Genomic DNA, 16,543 nt, shown 5'->3' with positions numbered 1-16,543 from the left:
TCACTCTGTTGCTGTGCTAGACTGCAGTAACATGATCATGGTTCACTGCAGCCTCAAACTCCTGGGCTCAAGCGATCCTCATGCCTCAGTCTCACCAGTAGCTGGGACTACAGGCACATGCTACTATACCCAGCTCATTTTTAAATTTTTCTTTTATAGAGATGGGGTCTCATGATGTTGACCAGGCTGGTTCAAACTCCTGCTCTCAAGCCATCTTCCTGCCTCAGCTTCCCAAAGTGTTGGGATTACAGGAATGAGCCACTGCATCCAGCCAGTCCAAAATTAATAACAATACATAAAGTATATGAAACCTAAGTTTAAGTATTTTGCAAACAAATCAGTCCTATCGTTTGTCTTTAGTGAAAATGGCAGACTGAAGAGAGAAAAATTATGTTTCAGGAACTATGGTATACCTGCTGTTAGACTCTAGTCTCATCAGTTGTTTTTGAGGATTGTTTTTTCTGCAATTTGGGCTAATTCTGCTTATTCTTATGAACCAACCAGTGGTCACTGGCTGCTGGTCAGAAGAAACAAAAGGGATGATGGGTAATGTAAAAATCTGGATCAGTATTCTAATTCTGGGCATGTATTGGCATCACGCCATACCAGCTTGGTTCCACAACAACTGCCTAGTTAATAAGAAAGCCTTCCTATTTAGTTTACTTGGGATAATTTTACTTATTATTATTTTTTTTTTACTGTTGTAGAATATACTGCTGTTGTACTCTTTGTGTAGGAATGCAGATAAGTTCACTGAATGTTTTCTTAAATTGAGCACTTATTATTCTTCCAGATAGCACCTTTTGTTGAAACTTACAGTCATCAATGGCCCTTGCCAAACCAATGCTTTCTGACTGACCTTCTCTCTACCCTGAATACAAGAGGATCTCATAATTAGGCAAGAATATCATTATACCTGTTCAGCCTGAAGAAGTTACAGAAGATAGACCTTCGTCCCTCTACAAGTCTTGGGATTAAGAGTCCCCTTATAAAAGGGAGGGGCAGCTGGGTGCAGTGGTTCACATCTGCAATCCCAGCACTTTCGGAGGCTGAGGCAGGCGGATCACTTGAGGTCAGGTGTTCAAGAACAGCCTGGCCAACACTGTGAAACCCCACTTCTACTAAAAATACAAAAATTAGCCAGGAGTGGTGGTGGGCACCTGTAGTCCCAGCTACTTGGGAGGCTGAGGCAGGAGAATTGCTTGAACCTGGGAGGTAGAGGTTCAAGAGCTGAGATCATGCCACTGCACTCCAGCCTGAGAAGGGCGAGACACCTTCTCAAAAATACATACATACATGCATACATAAAATAAAAAAATAAAAGGGAGAGGGGAAATATGTCAGAGGCATTAGAACCTGACTGACTCCATCTTGAATAGGGATTGGGTAAAATAAGGCTGACCCCTACTGGGCTGCATTCCCAGGAGATTAGGCATTCGTACAGGATGAGGTCAGCACAAGATACAGGTCACATAGATCTTGCTGATAAAACAGGATGTGGTAAAGAAGCCAGCCAAAAGCCACCAAAACCGAAATGGTGATGAAAGTGACCTCTGGCTGTCCTCACTGCTCATTATGTGCTGGTTATAATGCATTAATTAGCATGCTAAGAGACACGCCCACCAGCACCATGACAGTTTACAAATCCAATGGCAATGTGAGAAAGTTACCCTATATGGTCCTAAAAGGGGAGGGACCCTGAGTTCTGGGACTTGCCTACCGCTTTCCCAGAAAAACTCATGAATAATCCACCCCTTGGTTTAGCATATAATAAAAAAATAACCATATGACGGTCAAGGTGGCTCAGACCCATAATCCCAGCACTTTGGGAGGCAAAGGTGGGTGGATCACTTAAGTCCAAAAGTTCAAGACCAGGGTGGCAACATGGCGAAAAATCATCTCTAATAAAAATATAAAAACTAGCTGGGCATGGTGGTGGTGTATGCCTGTAATCCCAGCTGTTTGGGAGGCTGAGGTAGGAGGATCACTTGAGACCCAGAGTCAGAGGGTGCAGTGAGCCACCACTGCACTCCAGCCTGGGTGACAGCAAAACAGTATCTCAAAAAAAAAAAAAAAAAGAAAGAAAAGAAAAGAAAGAACCATAAAAGTGGCCAACCAGCAGCCCTCAGGGCTGCTCTACCTATGGGGTAAGCCATTCTTTGTTCCTTTACTTTCTTAATAAACTTGCTTTCACTAAAAACAACAACAACAAAAAAGAATTCCATGGTGGTAACATTCATAGTACACGTCAGCTACACGGGACAATAAGGAATTGCTGGAGCGCAATATCCTTATCAGAGTCTCAACTGCCTATGTAATTAATTCACTGCAGCACCAAACTGTCCCAATTGTCATTACATTCTTCTCTATTCTTTTCTTCCAGGCAATCACAGTAAAAACATTCTTTTAAAAAATTGTAATGCCAGTGTTACTTAAGAATGTCCTTGATGACACAGGAAAGTTATTTTTATTACACTTCAGCCCTTGAGTACATGTCATTCTTACTGTCTGGATGATAAAAAAGGGAGTACACAAAAAACACTTCTGGCGCACACTAAAGTACGATAGTTATCTCAAGGAAAACACTTATCAGATGATGTGAGCTGTAGGCCAAACCAGTCACTACTTACAGAGAACCCCGTGTTTACTTGAAAGAACAACTGACAAACTATTACTATTCACACTTGGGTATTTGGCAGGCATTTTCTCAAAAATGAGGTGAGAAGGCTGCTTAAAGGAAAACAACTGCTGGCATGTGCTGCCAACGTTAGCCTTCAAGTTTCTAATTAAAAATTAAAATTTTGGAAAACTTGTTTCCACAGTAAGCTTAACAACATCCCTATACTTAAAGACTTTACTGATAAAATTAGTGGTGCTATCAACTAATGTGAATTCTTAAAACTGCATAATAAAATACATTAGCATTTGGAATATCTGTGTTACACAACGAAGCAGTACTCTCCAAATGACCAACACTTAATGCAATAAAGTGATACATAGGTAAAGAGCCAAATCAAACTGCAAGTCAGATCAATGGATCTTACAGTTAAAGAATTCAAAAAGCTCACAAATAGGGTTTTAGATTCCACATTAGAACTAGCATTTAAGAAATGACCACTTGTCAAGTTTTGGTAGACTATCAAGGAAGGATATTCATAATTACCTGAAAAAACAATTAAAATACTCTTCCATTTTCCAATTACATCCATGAACGTTATAAGCAAGTATTGGATTATTTTTTTCTGGATGTTAAAAACCATAAACAGAATCACAATTGTTTTCATATTTTAATTCCTTGATCATATCAGTCATGCAAAAGCAAATGAACTATTTAAAAGTTATATTCTTTGCAGTTACATAGTCTTACATATTTGTAACAAATATATAGATAGGCATCAAATTAATTTACCACAAAATGAAGACCGATCACTGCTCCAAAGAGGACAGGAAATGAATGTGTTAAATTCTTAAATCTGTTTTAGAGACATGCAAGTCGAGACCCTCTTTTCTGGATATGAAGGAGCAGATTCTAGGCTGGGCATGATGGTTCATGCCCGTAATCACAGCATCTTGGGAGGCCAAGGTGGGCAGATCACTTTAGGTCAGGAGTTTGAGACAAGCCCAGCCAACATGGTGAAACCCTGTCTCTACTAAAAGTACAAAAATTAGTAGGGCATGGGCGCCTGTAATCACAGCTACTCAGGAGGCTGAGGCAGGAGAATCACTTCAGCCCAGGAGAAAGAGGTTGCAATGAGCCAAGATCATACCACTGCACTCCGGCCTGGGAGACAGGACGAGACTCCATCTCAAAACAGTAAAAAAAAAAACAAAATAAAGGAACAGATTCTATTTATTTAACTTGTGACTCTTGAAACCCACACACTACTCACCCAGGTGACATGATGTAAATGGATTTAAACCCTGGTTCTTAAATTTCTAAGGAAATCTCTTTTTGTGGGAAAAACTGACCTTTCATAAATTTCAAAAGAAATAATTTAATCTGAACTCCTGAAGTTCAGAGGTAACACACCAAACGTTATTAATTCTTTGCAGATGGATTTTTGGTTAGGAATAAAAGTTGTTTAAGGAGACTTGTTCTTATACAACTCTATCCAGTTAATAAATACCATAAATCATTAGTTTTAAAAGCAGGAACCTTGAAAAAAAAATTCACAATGAGAATTGGTAATGTCTTTACTAATAAGCAAAGTCCTATCACCCTGCTCTCTGAAAGAGACAGTTTACACACTAGCTCTTTCAGTGAGAATGTTCAAGAGATAACAAGCATAAGTTCAGTCTGCCCCCATTCATTCTGCCCCTACCCCTTCCTAAAGATCCACTCACTTCTGCAGGCTCACCTTTGCAGTTCATTAAGCCCCCTGGCAGCTGGGAGGCTAGGGTTTTGCCTTAGGAAGTTTTGTTTTAAATTGAGATGAGTGAGGTCTTGGCTGTAGAAGAGGTTGGCAGGCAGATGTTCCAGGCTGCAACACGAGAGGTCCACCGAGCTAATGCGCTGGGATGCAACCTAGAGAGGGATAAAATTTAATTTTAATGCCATCGATTTATCCTGTAACTACTTTCTATGAAATAAGACAATCCCAGTTTGGAACAGATATTCTGTTCAAATAGCACTATTAGTCCACGTATAAACTAATAGAGTATTCAATCATGTGCCACATACTGACCTTTCAGTCAATAACATATCACACATGGCAGTCCCATAAGATTATACAGGAGCTGAAAAATTCCTAATACCTAGTGATGTGGCAGCCATCACAGTGTCATAGCACAACAGACCGCCTTTTCTATGTTTAAATACACACATACTTACCATTTTGTTAAAACTGCCCACAGTATTTGGGACAGTAGCATGCTACACAGGTTTGTAACCTAGGAGCAATAGGCTATATTATATAGCCTAAGTGTGTGGTAGGCCACACCATCTAGGTTTGTGTGAATACACTCTTGATGCACCACGAAGAAACTGCCTAACGACACATTTCCAGGATGTATCCCTGGCATTAAGTGATGCATGTCTGTACTTGGTATTTGATCCAAGTACTTTATAAAAGCAGGAAAGTGTCCCTGCCTAGAGGGTAAGTTCAGTAACCTAGCATAGGAGACAGGCTGGAAAGAACACAGATTACCCCATCAGGTTTAGTGATATCAGTAATCTCCTCCAATGTAGGAGTTTTATTCCTGAAAACATAAGGAATAATTCTCTCCCACAGTAAGAGAATTTAGAGCTATGGAGTAAATACAGGGTCAAGAGACAGATACTAAGATCTAAACTGAACATATGAAAGCCACTGTATATACTGATTTAAAATAGAACAAATAAAGAAAAAGAGTATCATGGACCTTGTACAGATCTTCAATTAATGGTAAAGTATAATCAGACTCCATTACCCATCTGATATAAACTTTTCAGGCTGTCTCTCCCACAAAGTTTCAGTGAAATGCTTATAAATTCACTGTGCTTTGCTTCATGTAAGTATTTTGTAAAACTTATTTTATGTCTAAATATTTATCCAGATGTTCAATGCGTTTCTGGTTAAATGACTCCTCCCACAATCAGGATCTCAGAGCTAAATAAAGACCAACTTTTATGCAGGAAACAGAAAATACACTGAGCACCCTGTATTTCCCAAATGCTCTTGCCAGTACTGCAGGTAACACAGTACCAATGTACGCCAAAGCAAGTGGCTTCTGTCCCACCTCCACACATCCTGCTCTCTCCTCACAGGGGCCAAGGGAATACAGTCCTAAGACTTTGGTTAGTTCTCCCTATCTATCTTTACCAAAGCTTTAGGGCAGAAACTTCACTGTTTATCTGTGATCAATCTGATGTCTTGTTCTTTTACCAAACCCCAGGTTTCCGTTCCTAATTATACAAGGCAATAGAATGTAGTCCTCAGAGGTGTGGTTCTGAGCTCAGTGTCCAGATTCACAGCCCAGCACCAATACTTAGGGTCTGAGATAACTTGAACAGATCGCTGATCTAAGATCCAGTTTTCTCATCTGTATAACAGGCCTAAAGATGGAACCTACTTCTACATGCCTGGCACACAAAAAGCACTCAATAAATGTTAACTGCTATTACTATTCTAACTGGTATTACTACTAACACTAGCATTTTCAAATCAAATCATTCACATTTTATTTTTTATTAAAATTTTTTTTTTTAAATATTAAAGTAGAGGCAGGGTCTTGCCACGTTGTCTCAGGTAATCCTCTCAAAGTGCTGGAATTACAGGCATGAGCCACCACACCCAGCTTGATTCACATTTTATATCCACTAAAATCCACATTCTCCTGATGCTAAAAGTATCCAGAAGTAAATGTGCATACAGTATGTTCTGCTAAACAGGGCACAGTGGCTCACATCTGTAATCCCAGCACTTTGTAAGGCTGAGCTGGGTGGATCATTTGAGGTCAGAAGTTCGAGACCAGACTGGCCAACATGGTGAAACCTCGTCTCTACTAAAAATACAAAACTTAGCTGGGCATGGTGGCAGGCGCCTATAATCCCAGCTATTCGGTAGGCTGAGGCAGGAGAATTGCTTGAACCCAGGAGGCGGAGGTTACAGTGAGCCAACATTGAGCCACTGCACTCCAGCCTGGCGACAGAGCGAGACTTTGTCTCAAAAAAAAAAAAAAAAAAAATTCTGCTGATGGCATATTTGAAGTTAGGAAAAATTACTGTGCACACATGGAAGCTAAAGGTATACTGGGCTGGGAAAGGCTGGGCAGGGCTTATCTCTAAAGACTTTACTGAGGAAGTCTGAGTTTGCATTTTATCAATTTTATCTTTCTGTGAATTTTCAGCATTAAATAGGAAAAATAAAATTCAACAGGGCCAAACCACCCATATAAAGAAAGATGTAAAAAGAGACAGAACGTTAATGGGCCTGAAATCAGGTCCAGAAGCACCATACCACACAGGATTCCTATGACGTTCTTAGGAAGCAGATGGGAACCTATTTATAGAAAGTGAGGTTGAAAGTTCTGCTAGTCAGTGGAATCATTCATTCAAAACTATGTGTTGAGCATCTACTTAATGGTGTGTGGCAGAACTTGCATTTCCTGAGATACAACAGGAAAACAAGACAGACACAGTCTCTGCCCTGAATGAGTACACATCAAGAGAAGAGGGTAATTAAGATACTACATGATAACTGTTACAAGAATAGGAAATGCAAGGGCACAAAACAGGATCCCAGGGGTCAGAAAAGGATTCTCAGAGGATGTAAAGTCCAAGCCCAAACTTGAAGCTTCAGTAGAAATCTGTTTTTTGTCTTCCCCAAATCCTTTCACCTTCAAACTCATGTTCCTAAGGAGAACTGCAAACTAAGTATCCAGATGCTCTGGATTTGGGGGTAGGCATGCACTCCAGGTCTCATCAATACAAGTGTTCTATTTGCTGAAGCCACAGACTGATCCAACAGGTGCCAGCATGGGTTAATCAGACGACTTCTCTGGGATTTATATATTCTGAAACCAGGAGAGAGAACCAGTTGCTTAGAGCTGCAGATAAAATGAAGGAACTAGATCCATATGTATCAACCTGACTTGATACAAATGAGAAAATAAATTTCTATTAAGCCACCAAGGTTTTGTTAATATGTTACAGCAGCCACAGGAAACTAATGCAACCCTTCATTTTTTCCACTGTACTTTTTATTTTCATTCATTCAATATGTTTACTGAATATCTACTAGAAGTGCCAATTACTGTTCTAGGTAAGCACTTAATATACTTCAGGAAACAAAATGAAGATCCCTACCCCTATTAAGCTTTCTTCACAAATAAATAAATATGTTTAAAAAAATGGTAAGCACAAAACATGAGAAAGGGGGTCAGGATTGCTGGGAAGGTGGTGGATTCGAATTTAAATAGGTTAGTCAGGGTAGTTCCCACCAACCACCCTGAAAAGATGACATTTAGACAGGAAAAACAGGATAAGCTGGCTGACAGGATTTATCTGAGAGAGAAGATGCTGCCAGGCAGAGGAAGTGCCCAGAGTTACAGCCCTTAGAAAGAAGCAAGCCTTTAATCCTAGCACTTTGGGAGACTGGGTAGTTAGACTGCTTGAGCCCAGAAGTTTGAGACCAGCCTGGGCAACATAGTGAGACCCCCATTTCTACTAAAAAAAAATTTTTTTAATTAGCTGGGTGTGGTGGTGCATGCCTAGAGTCCCAGCTACTTGGGAGGCTGAGGTGGGCGGACCACTTGAACCCAGAAGGTAGAGGCTGCAATGAGCTTTGATCACACTACCGCATTCCAGCCTGGGCAGTAAAGCCAGATCCTGGGTCAAAACAAAAACAAAAACAAACAAAAACAAAACCCGCCTTCTTTATTTACTTATTTACGATGAAGTCTTGCTTGAGTCTCGCTCTGTCACCCAGGCTGGAGTGCAGTGGTGCGATCTTGGCTTACTGCAATCTCCACCTCCTGGATTCAAGCAATTCTTTGCCTCAGCCTCTCAAGTAGCTAGGATTAAGGTGCCTGCTGCCACGTCTGCCTAGCTTTTTGTATTTTTAGTACAGATGGGTTTCATCATTTTGGCCAGGCTGGTCTTGAGCTCCTGACCTTGTGATCCACCCACCTCAGCCTCCCAAACTGGTGGGATTATAGGCGTGAGCAACCATGTCCGGCCAATTCAGAGGTTTTTTGTTTGTTTGTTTCAGACAGAGTCTTGCTCTGTCGCCCAGGCTGGAGTATTGGCGTGATCTCAGCTCACTGCAACCTCCACCCCATTGGCTCGAGCAATTCTCCTGCCTCAGCCTCCTGTGTAGCTGAGATTACAGGCAGCTAATTTTTGTATTTTTAGTAGAGACAGGGTTTCACCATGTTGGCTAGGCTGGTCTTGAACTTCTGACCTCAAGTGATCCACCTGCCTCAGCCTTTCACAGTACTAGGATTACAGGCATGAGCCAGCACACTTGGGCACGAAACATCTTTAAAAGGAGCATATCTGGCATGTCCAAGGGACCTGAGAACACCTGATAATAAGGGTGACTGGCCACAAAGTCAGAAGGGAAAGGGGCGGGGGATAGCGGTTAAGACAGCAGACCCCGTGGGGCCTTCAGGCCTTATAAGGACTCTGGCTTTTAATGTGGGTAAAATGGAACATGTGGAAAGGTTTTGAGAAGTGTGAGGTGATCTTCAACGTATGGTCGACACTCCGTATCCACTGGGGATTAGTTTCTTGATCCCAGCAGTTACCAAAATCTATGGATGCTCAAGTCCCTGACAAAATGCCATGGTACACTCAGCTCTCTGTATCTGCACATTTTGATTCACGGTTGGCTGAATCTGAAAATGGGAAACTCACAGGTAAGGAGAGCCTACTGTACTAAGGAATTTTCTTATTTTTTCTCTGTCTCTGTCTCTAGACTGTAATCTCCATAAAGAAAAGGACTTTTCTATTTTGCTCAGTGATATAATCCCATGCTGAGTACTTGGGAAGACCCTCAAAACATCTGGAAGAATGGCCAGAGGACGACCTTACACCTCCTCCTTTCTGACCAGTCAGCCTCTACATCTGGTGCATCCTTTCATGTGGTGACTACTTTCAAGAAGACAAATTCCATTTTAAATGAAGCATCCCACTAAATATTCCCTTTGGACAACTAAGAGAAAATGATTTAACGTCAAGTTGTATTGGCTTCCTTTCCTCCTTCTGGACTATAAGCTATTTGTGCTGGAAACAAGGAGGAGGAAACCACATTAATGAGGCTACAACAAGCAAGGGCAGTCCTGTGCGAGCCACGCAGAACTAGGACAGTCTATTGTGAGAACATAAACTCAATCTGTCAACATGGCCACGAAGCTGTGAGCTGCAAAGGTGACCACAAAAGCTACCACTAGCTGCACCACTGCCCAGTCCCACGAGCTGGCAACAGAATGGGAGACATAAATACTTCCACCCAGAGCAACCTGGGCACATCAGGGCTCTACCACAAAGAGAGGAAAGCACTCTACTTGGAAGGTATGGCTTGATTCCCAAATGAGAAAACTACCAGCTGGGCTATCCAAAGAAACTGTGACCCACCTACACAGCAGCTATTAAAACTGAGATCCTGCCTCAAATAAGAAAGGCCTACATACATAATATTAATCAGAAAATCACTGTACACACCTCAGAGCAAGCTGCCTTTATTATTCTAGCATTTTCCTTTTCCAAGTAACAATAATAATAATAGTTAACATTTAAGTAGTGCTTTCATTGTGACAGGCACTCTTCCAAGAGCTTAAGATACAATATTTAGCTTAATCTTCACAACAATTCTGTGCTGTAAGAACTTACCCGTTTCAAAGACAAAAGTTAAACTGAGACACAGAGTGTGTGTGCACCCAATGTCACTTACTTTAAAATGCAGCAGGATCACGCTGGCCGTGGTGGCTTATGATGGTAATCCCAACATTTTGGGAGGCCGAGGTGGGTGGATCACTTGAGGTCAGGAGTTCGAGAACAGCCTGGCCGTCTGGCGAAATGCCTGTCTCTACTAAAAATACAAAAATTAACCAGGCATGGCGATAGGCGCCTGGAATCCCAGCTACTCGGGAGGCTGAGGCAGAAGCATCACTCGAACCCAGCAGGCAGAGGTTGCAATGAGCGGAGATTGCTTGCCATCGCACTCCAGCCTGGGTGATAAGAGCGAAACTGGGTCTCCAAAAAACCAAAAAAGGTAGCAGGATCAGAGTTTGAACAGGAGACTGTACTATTAACTCTATGCCATCAGGTCAAGGTCTAGAATAAAGTTCAGATCTTACCAGAAGGGAGGTTCCTCTAATCCCCATCACAAAATAACATAGCTAGAGCAAAGAAAATTAGATGCACTTCTCAGGGTATGTTTAAGCCTTAGAAATGAAGACAAGGTGGTAAGAGACAGTGACTCCTTTGGGAGAAGCAGTAGAGACCATCTGCTGACCAAATACAGATTTTGGGGTGAAGCCCTATGGGGTATCATTCCTTGACATCATGGGTTCTGCCCACTCCAGTCTCATACAACTTGTCCAGCTGGGCAATGGTGATGCCATCCAGTGAGTACCTAACCAAAATTTTAAAGGTTACAGGAAAAGTATAAGAGGTTACAGAAATTGGGGAAGTGAAACAGGCACATATAGAAGGTGCCACATATCTCCGTTATAGAAAGCTTCTAAAGGATCTCATGATTAGAATATTAATTCCTTTTGGCAAAAGCTACTGTACTTATAACCATAAACAAGACAGCTGAAGGCACAAGGGTAAGGTCCAAGCAACTTGACATACAGAAAAAAGGGCTCCAGCCTAACAGTATGTGGGGTACATAGGAACAGTTCTACTTACTAGCTTCGAGGCTTTGAATAGGTCACTTCACTTATCTGTCCTTCAGTGTCCTTATCTCTAAAGTAGACTAAGTAACACCTCCCCTGATCACTTTAACAACTTGCTGCAATAACACAATTTTATTCATTTTTAAAACTCAGGAAAGGCTCTGTAGACCAAGTATCCCCACAACATCTACCACCACAAACAATGCAAGTCTATAAAACAAAAAAGACCACAGTATAGGCCAATGCTCTCACGCCTTGAGCAGTTAGATAAAGTGCAATCAGCCAAACCATCAATGAATTACAAATGAACAGATTCAAGCTGTGATCAGCTGAAGGTAACTGTGCCTTAGGAAGTCAGTTTTAGTCTGTATTAACATGAGTCTGGGGGCAGTGGCTGATGCCAGTAATCCCAGCGCTTTATGAGGCCGAGGAGGGTGAATCACATGAGGTTAGGAGTTCATGACCAGCCTGGCCAACATGGGGAAACCCTGACTCTACTGAAAATACAAAAATTAGCTGGGTGTGGTGGTGGGCGCCTGTAATACCAGCTACTTGGGAGGCTGAGGCAGGAGAATCGCTTGAAACTGGGAGGCAGAGATAGCAGTGAGCTGAGGTCGTACCACTGCACTCCAGCCTAGTCGACAGAAAAAGACTCCATCTCAATAACAAAACGAAACAAACAAACAACAAACAGAAAAAAATTTAAGGCTAGCTGGGCGCAGTGGCTCACTCCAGTAATCCCAACACCTTGCCAGGCCGAGGGGGGCTGATAACTTGAGGTCAGGAGTTTGAGACCAGCCTGGCCAACATGGTGAAACTCTATCTCTACTAAAAATAAATAAATAAATAAATAATTTAAGACTAATAATTTAGAGAGTTAGTAAATTAAATGGGACCTTTCTACCACGATGGACATATTCTGAGAGATCTATCAAAATTTCCAACTACCTGCTCAGGTTGTCTCTCTTTTTTTCCAAAGGACTTGTAAACGAACATGGGAGAAGGGAGATTCATTTGGTCCTCAAAATACTTTCTCTAAAGAACACTGCACTATTAGAAAATGCTAATATAAACCACAAAATTTTCAGATGACTTAATGGGTGGCCACACATTTCTAACATATTACTCAGCTTGACACTGTCCTAAGTCATTTCTTTGCCTATTCTTAAGACCCGTATGACAAAAAATGTCCCTCCTCTGAGTGTAGCTGGGTTGCATTTGTAAACCAATCTATCTGTCCTATCCTTACCCTATCCCCATCATGTTTTCAAAATTCTCATCTTCACTTGCAAGAGGACTTCTGCATCATTCCCATTACTCTTTATGGTTCACTTAGTGGACAATCATCTTTCATAGGCAAGAGGAAGTTCACAGTAACATTCAAGTGATGTTTTTTGTCCCCTCTATACTTTAGTAAAGTTGTATTTATCCTCATTATGTGCATAACATGCTCAAAATTAAGCAGAATGACTCTAAAATGCCCGGTCAAAGCAGCTGAAATAGCACAAATAATTCTGCTTGTGTAAAGTAAAACACTGCTGTCAAGCAGCATTATGGGTCATTAATTGCTCTAGCGTACACCCTTCAGTGGCTTGGGAAATTATGCTTCTGACTACAGGAATAGTCTCTGGGGAGTAAGAACTGTAAACAATTCTTAACCTCAACTGACCTACTTTTAATTCTCATCTCCCAAAGAATGCTTTGGGAGTTTTATACAGCTTTATACAGTATACAGTTTTATACTATTTTATATAAAACAAAAACTGTGAATTTTAATAAACATTTTAATTCTCACTGCTCCACAACATGCAATCATTTTTTTAAAGAAATTCTAGGGCTGGGCATGATGGCTCACGCCTGTAATCCTAGCACTTTGGAAGGGTGAGATGGGTGGATCACCTGAGGTCAGGAGGTCGAGACCAACCTGACCAACATGGTGTAACCTGGTCTCTACTAAAAATAAATAAATAAATAAAAAGGAAAAAAAAGAAATTCTATAAAAGGATGGGTGTGGTGGCTCATGCCTGTAATCCCAGCACTTTAGGAGGCCAAGGTGAGCAGATCACTTGACTTCAGAAGTTTGAAACCAACCTGGGCAGAATGGGGAAACACCATCTCTACAAAAAAATACAAAAGTTAGCCAGGTATGGTGGTGCACGTCTGTAGTCCAGGTACTTAGGAGGCTGAGGTGGGAGGACTGCTTGAACCCAGAAGGTCAAGGCTGCAGTGAGCCAAGACTGTACCACTGCACTCCAGCCTGGGTGCGAGAGCAAAATTCTGTCTTAAACAAAACAAAACAAAACAATCAGGCATAATCCCAGCACTTTGGGAGGTTGAGGCAGGCAGATCACCTGAGGTTCGAGAGCAGCCTGGCCAATATGGCAAATAACAAAATTAGCTGGGCATGGTGGCATGTGCCTATAATCCCAGCTACTTGGGAGGCTGAAGCAGAAGAATAGCTTGAACATGGGAGGCGGAGGTTGTGAGCAGAGATTGTGCCACTGTACTCCAGCCTGGGCAACAGAGCAAGACTCCGCCTCAAACAAACAAACAAAAAACAAAGAAATGCCTTAGCTCAACCCCAGAGCTTTTCATGATGACATCTCATCTTACTAACCTGTTTAACAACCAGATGCAGAAAACATTCCTATAACATTAATTATATCATATACCTTAATAATGTTCTAATAGAAGCATATCAAAGCTACCAGTTTTTTACTTATGAAATTCTACCTGGAATTTCAGAATCTCCCCATTTATTTTTCTTAAAACGTTAAATGAGATGAAAATATATAAGAAATAAAATATGAACCAGGAACAGTGGCGTATGCCTCTAATCTCAACACTTAGGGAGGCTAAGGTGGGAGGGCCACTTGAGCCCAGGAGGAGACCAGCCTGGACAACATAGTGAGATCCCACCTCTAAAAAATTTAAAAATTGGCCAGGTATGGTGCCACGTGTCTATAGTCCCAGCTACAAGGGAAGCTGAGGTGGGAGGAATCCTTCGGCTCAGAAGTTAGAGGCTGCAGTGAATTATTACTATGCCACTGTGCTCTAGCCTGAGTGACAGAGAGAGATGTCGTCTCAAAAAAAAGAAGGGAAAAGAAAAGAAAAAAAGATAATCGAATTACACACCATTTAAAATTATGAGAGGTAATAAAATAGCAAATCAGTGAAGACAACTGGAAAATCCATATGGGCTATTATTAATGGGTTAAAAATGAGAGATGGCATTCTATGATGACAAAGCATTTGTGGGGGGTAGGATCTATAATTTTTAAATGATTGGCTATGAAGTGCCTGTTAAAATATAGTTAAAAGACACAAAAATAAGTATAAAGAACTGCAGGCTGGGGAAGGAAAAAAGAAAATCCCTGGCTCACTGTTCAAGCACCAAGCCATAACAGTATTTTAAAAACCAATACAGAGAACTCCAGACCAAGAGATCCTCTGAGGCATCCCCAGCTCTCTTTGCCAGCAGAGGTGAGGGGATGGGGACGAGGAGGCAGCATGTGCAGGTCCATCACACTAACCTGAGTGAATCATTCAATATACATTTGTTATTTTCCTTTTATGAATCAGAAACTGTACTAGGCACTGGAGAGATGCAGTCTTTGTCTTCAAAAGCTTAGCCTCTTGAGGGCACACACATCTAAATAACTATAATTCACTAAAGTATATGCAAGGGTGCCATAAGAGCACACCCATGGCCAACAACAATCCTCAGAGCTCTTCATCGATAGCACCAGTGCTGACACAGTCCTCTCCCTTGACAAAATGAGCCACGTATTCACAGACACTTCTGCTGCATTTGTCTAGTGAGCTAACCATGCAGCCAAAAGTGAAAATGCGGACCTGGCGCCTCACTCTTTAGGAGTCAGGAGCAAATGTATAGGGTCAGAGGAGATGTCACCAACAGCCTTCCAAAATCATGAGCCATCAGTGTCACTCTACCAGTTGGTCTCGCTTCACACGCACAAACCCCATTGTGTTTCTCAGTAACAACAAAAAAATAGAGTTCAGTTTGGGTGGAGATCAAATCTGAACTCAAGAGTTCCTTCCTCATTTCCTTATTGGCAAAATATGTATCAACACTGTCTTCAAAATGTTACTACCTGAGAACGTTTCTGAACGTCATGGCAGCATTCCCCCAAAGGTGATATCACCTTGACAAAGGAGAAACAAATCACAAAAAAACTTATATTCTAGCTTTCTATTAAAATACATAATACAAATCCATATTCAAGTGGTTCTACTACTAGAAATGAACCACTTGTTTTGTTTTTAAAATACAAAAAAAGCCGGGCGCGGTGGCTCACGCCTGTAATCCCAGCACTTTGGGAGGCCGAGGCAGGTGGATCACAAGGTCAAGAGATCAAGACCATCCTGGTCAACATGGTGAAACCCCGTCTCTACCAAAACTACAAAAAATTGGCTGGGCATGGTGGCGCATGCCTGTAATCCCAGCTTCTCAGGAGGCTGAGGCAGGAGAATTGCCTGAACCCAGGAGGCAGAGGTTGCGGGGAGCCGAGATCGCGCCATTGCACTCCAGCCTGGGTAACAAGAGCGAAACTCCGTCTCAAAAAAACAAACAAACAAAAAAAAAATCGATAAGTTTAAGTTCCAAGTCTGACATACAAGGTTCAGTATGTTTAATACAGAGTTTATGGATTGGTTTCCCAATTATTCCACTATTTCCTGCTTTATGAAATAATAAATTAGGCCAACCGCAGTGGCTCACACCTATAATTCCAGCTCTTTGGGAGGCCAAGGCAGGTGGATCACCTGAGGTTAGGAGTTCAAGACCAGTCTGGCCAACATGGTAAAACCCCATCTCTACTAAAAATACAAAAATTAGCCAGGCATGGTAGTGGGTGCCTGTAATCCCAACTACTCAGGAGGCTGAGGCAGGAGAATTGCTTGAACCCGAGAGGTGGAAGCTGCAGTGAGCTGAGATCGTGCCACTGTACTCTACCCTGGGTGACAGAGCAAGACTCTGTCTCAGAAAAATAAACAAACAAAATAAAATAATTAGACCAGTGGGTAGAAAAATTTAACCCTTCAGAGTAGCTGTAGAAAATTTAATACTCTGGGTTAAAAATACTGGGGACTCCCAAATCCTAAGTATGGGGAACTAAACGTTAAAGGATATATATATATCACTGTTCAAGCACCAAGCCATATATATACATACATACACACACACACACACATATAGATA

The 16,543-nt window shown here is 41.6% G+C and overlaps 1 protein-coding gene across 1 annotated transcript in view; it reads right to left on the bottom strand.

Annotated features, from left to right (window-relative positions):
* PHLPP1 (PH domain and leucine rich repeat protein phosphatase 1) overlaps positions 1-16,543 on the bottom strand; it is a 250,023-nt gene that overhangs the window by 101,057 nt on the left and 132,423 nt on the right. The window contains exon 4 of the mRNA XM_032293679.1: positions 4,359-4,525. Coding sequence (XP_032149570.1) covers positions 4,359-4,525 — 167 coding nt within the window. The remainder of the gene's footprint in view (positions 1-4,358; positions 4,526-16,543) is intronic.

Source organism: Sapajus apella, unplaced genomic scaffold, assembly GCF_009761245.1.
Source record: "Sapajus apella isolate SASKATOON/1434 unplaced genomic scaffold, GSC_monkey_1.0 scaffold30, whole genome shotgun sequence".
Classification (NCBI taxonomy): Eukaryota; Metazoa; Chordata; class Mammalia; order Primates; family Cebidae; genus Sapajus; species Sapajus apella.
Note: the sequence above shows the minus strand (reverse complement) of the source record. Positions and strands in the feature narration are given on the sequence as shown.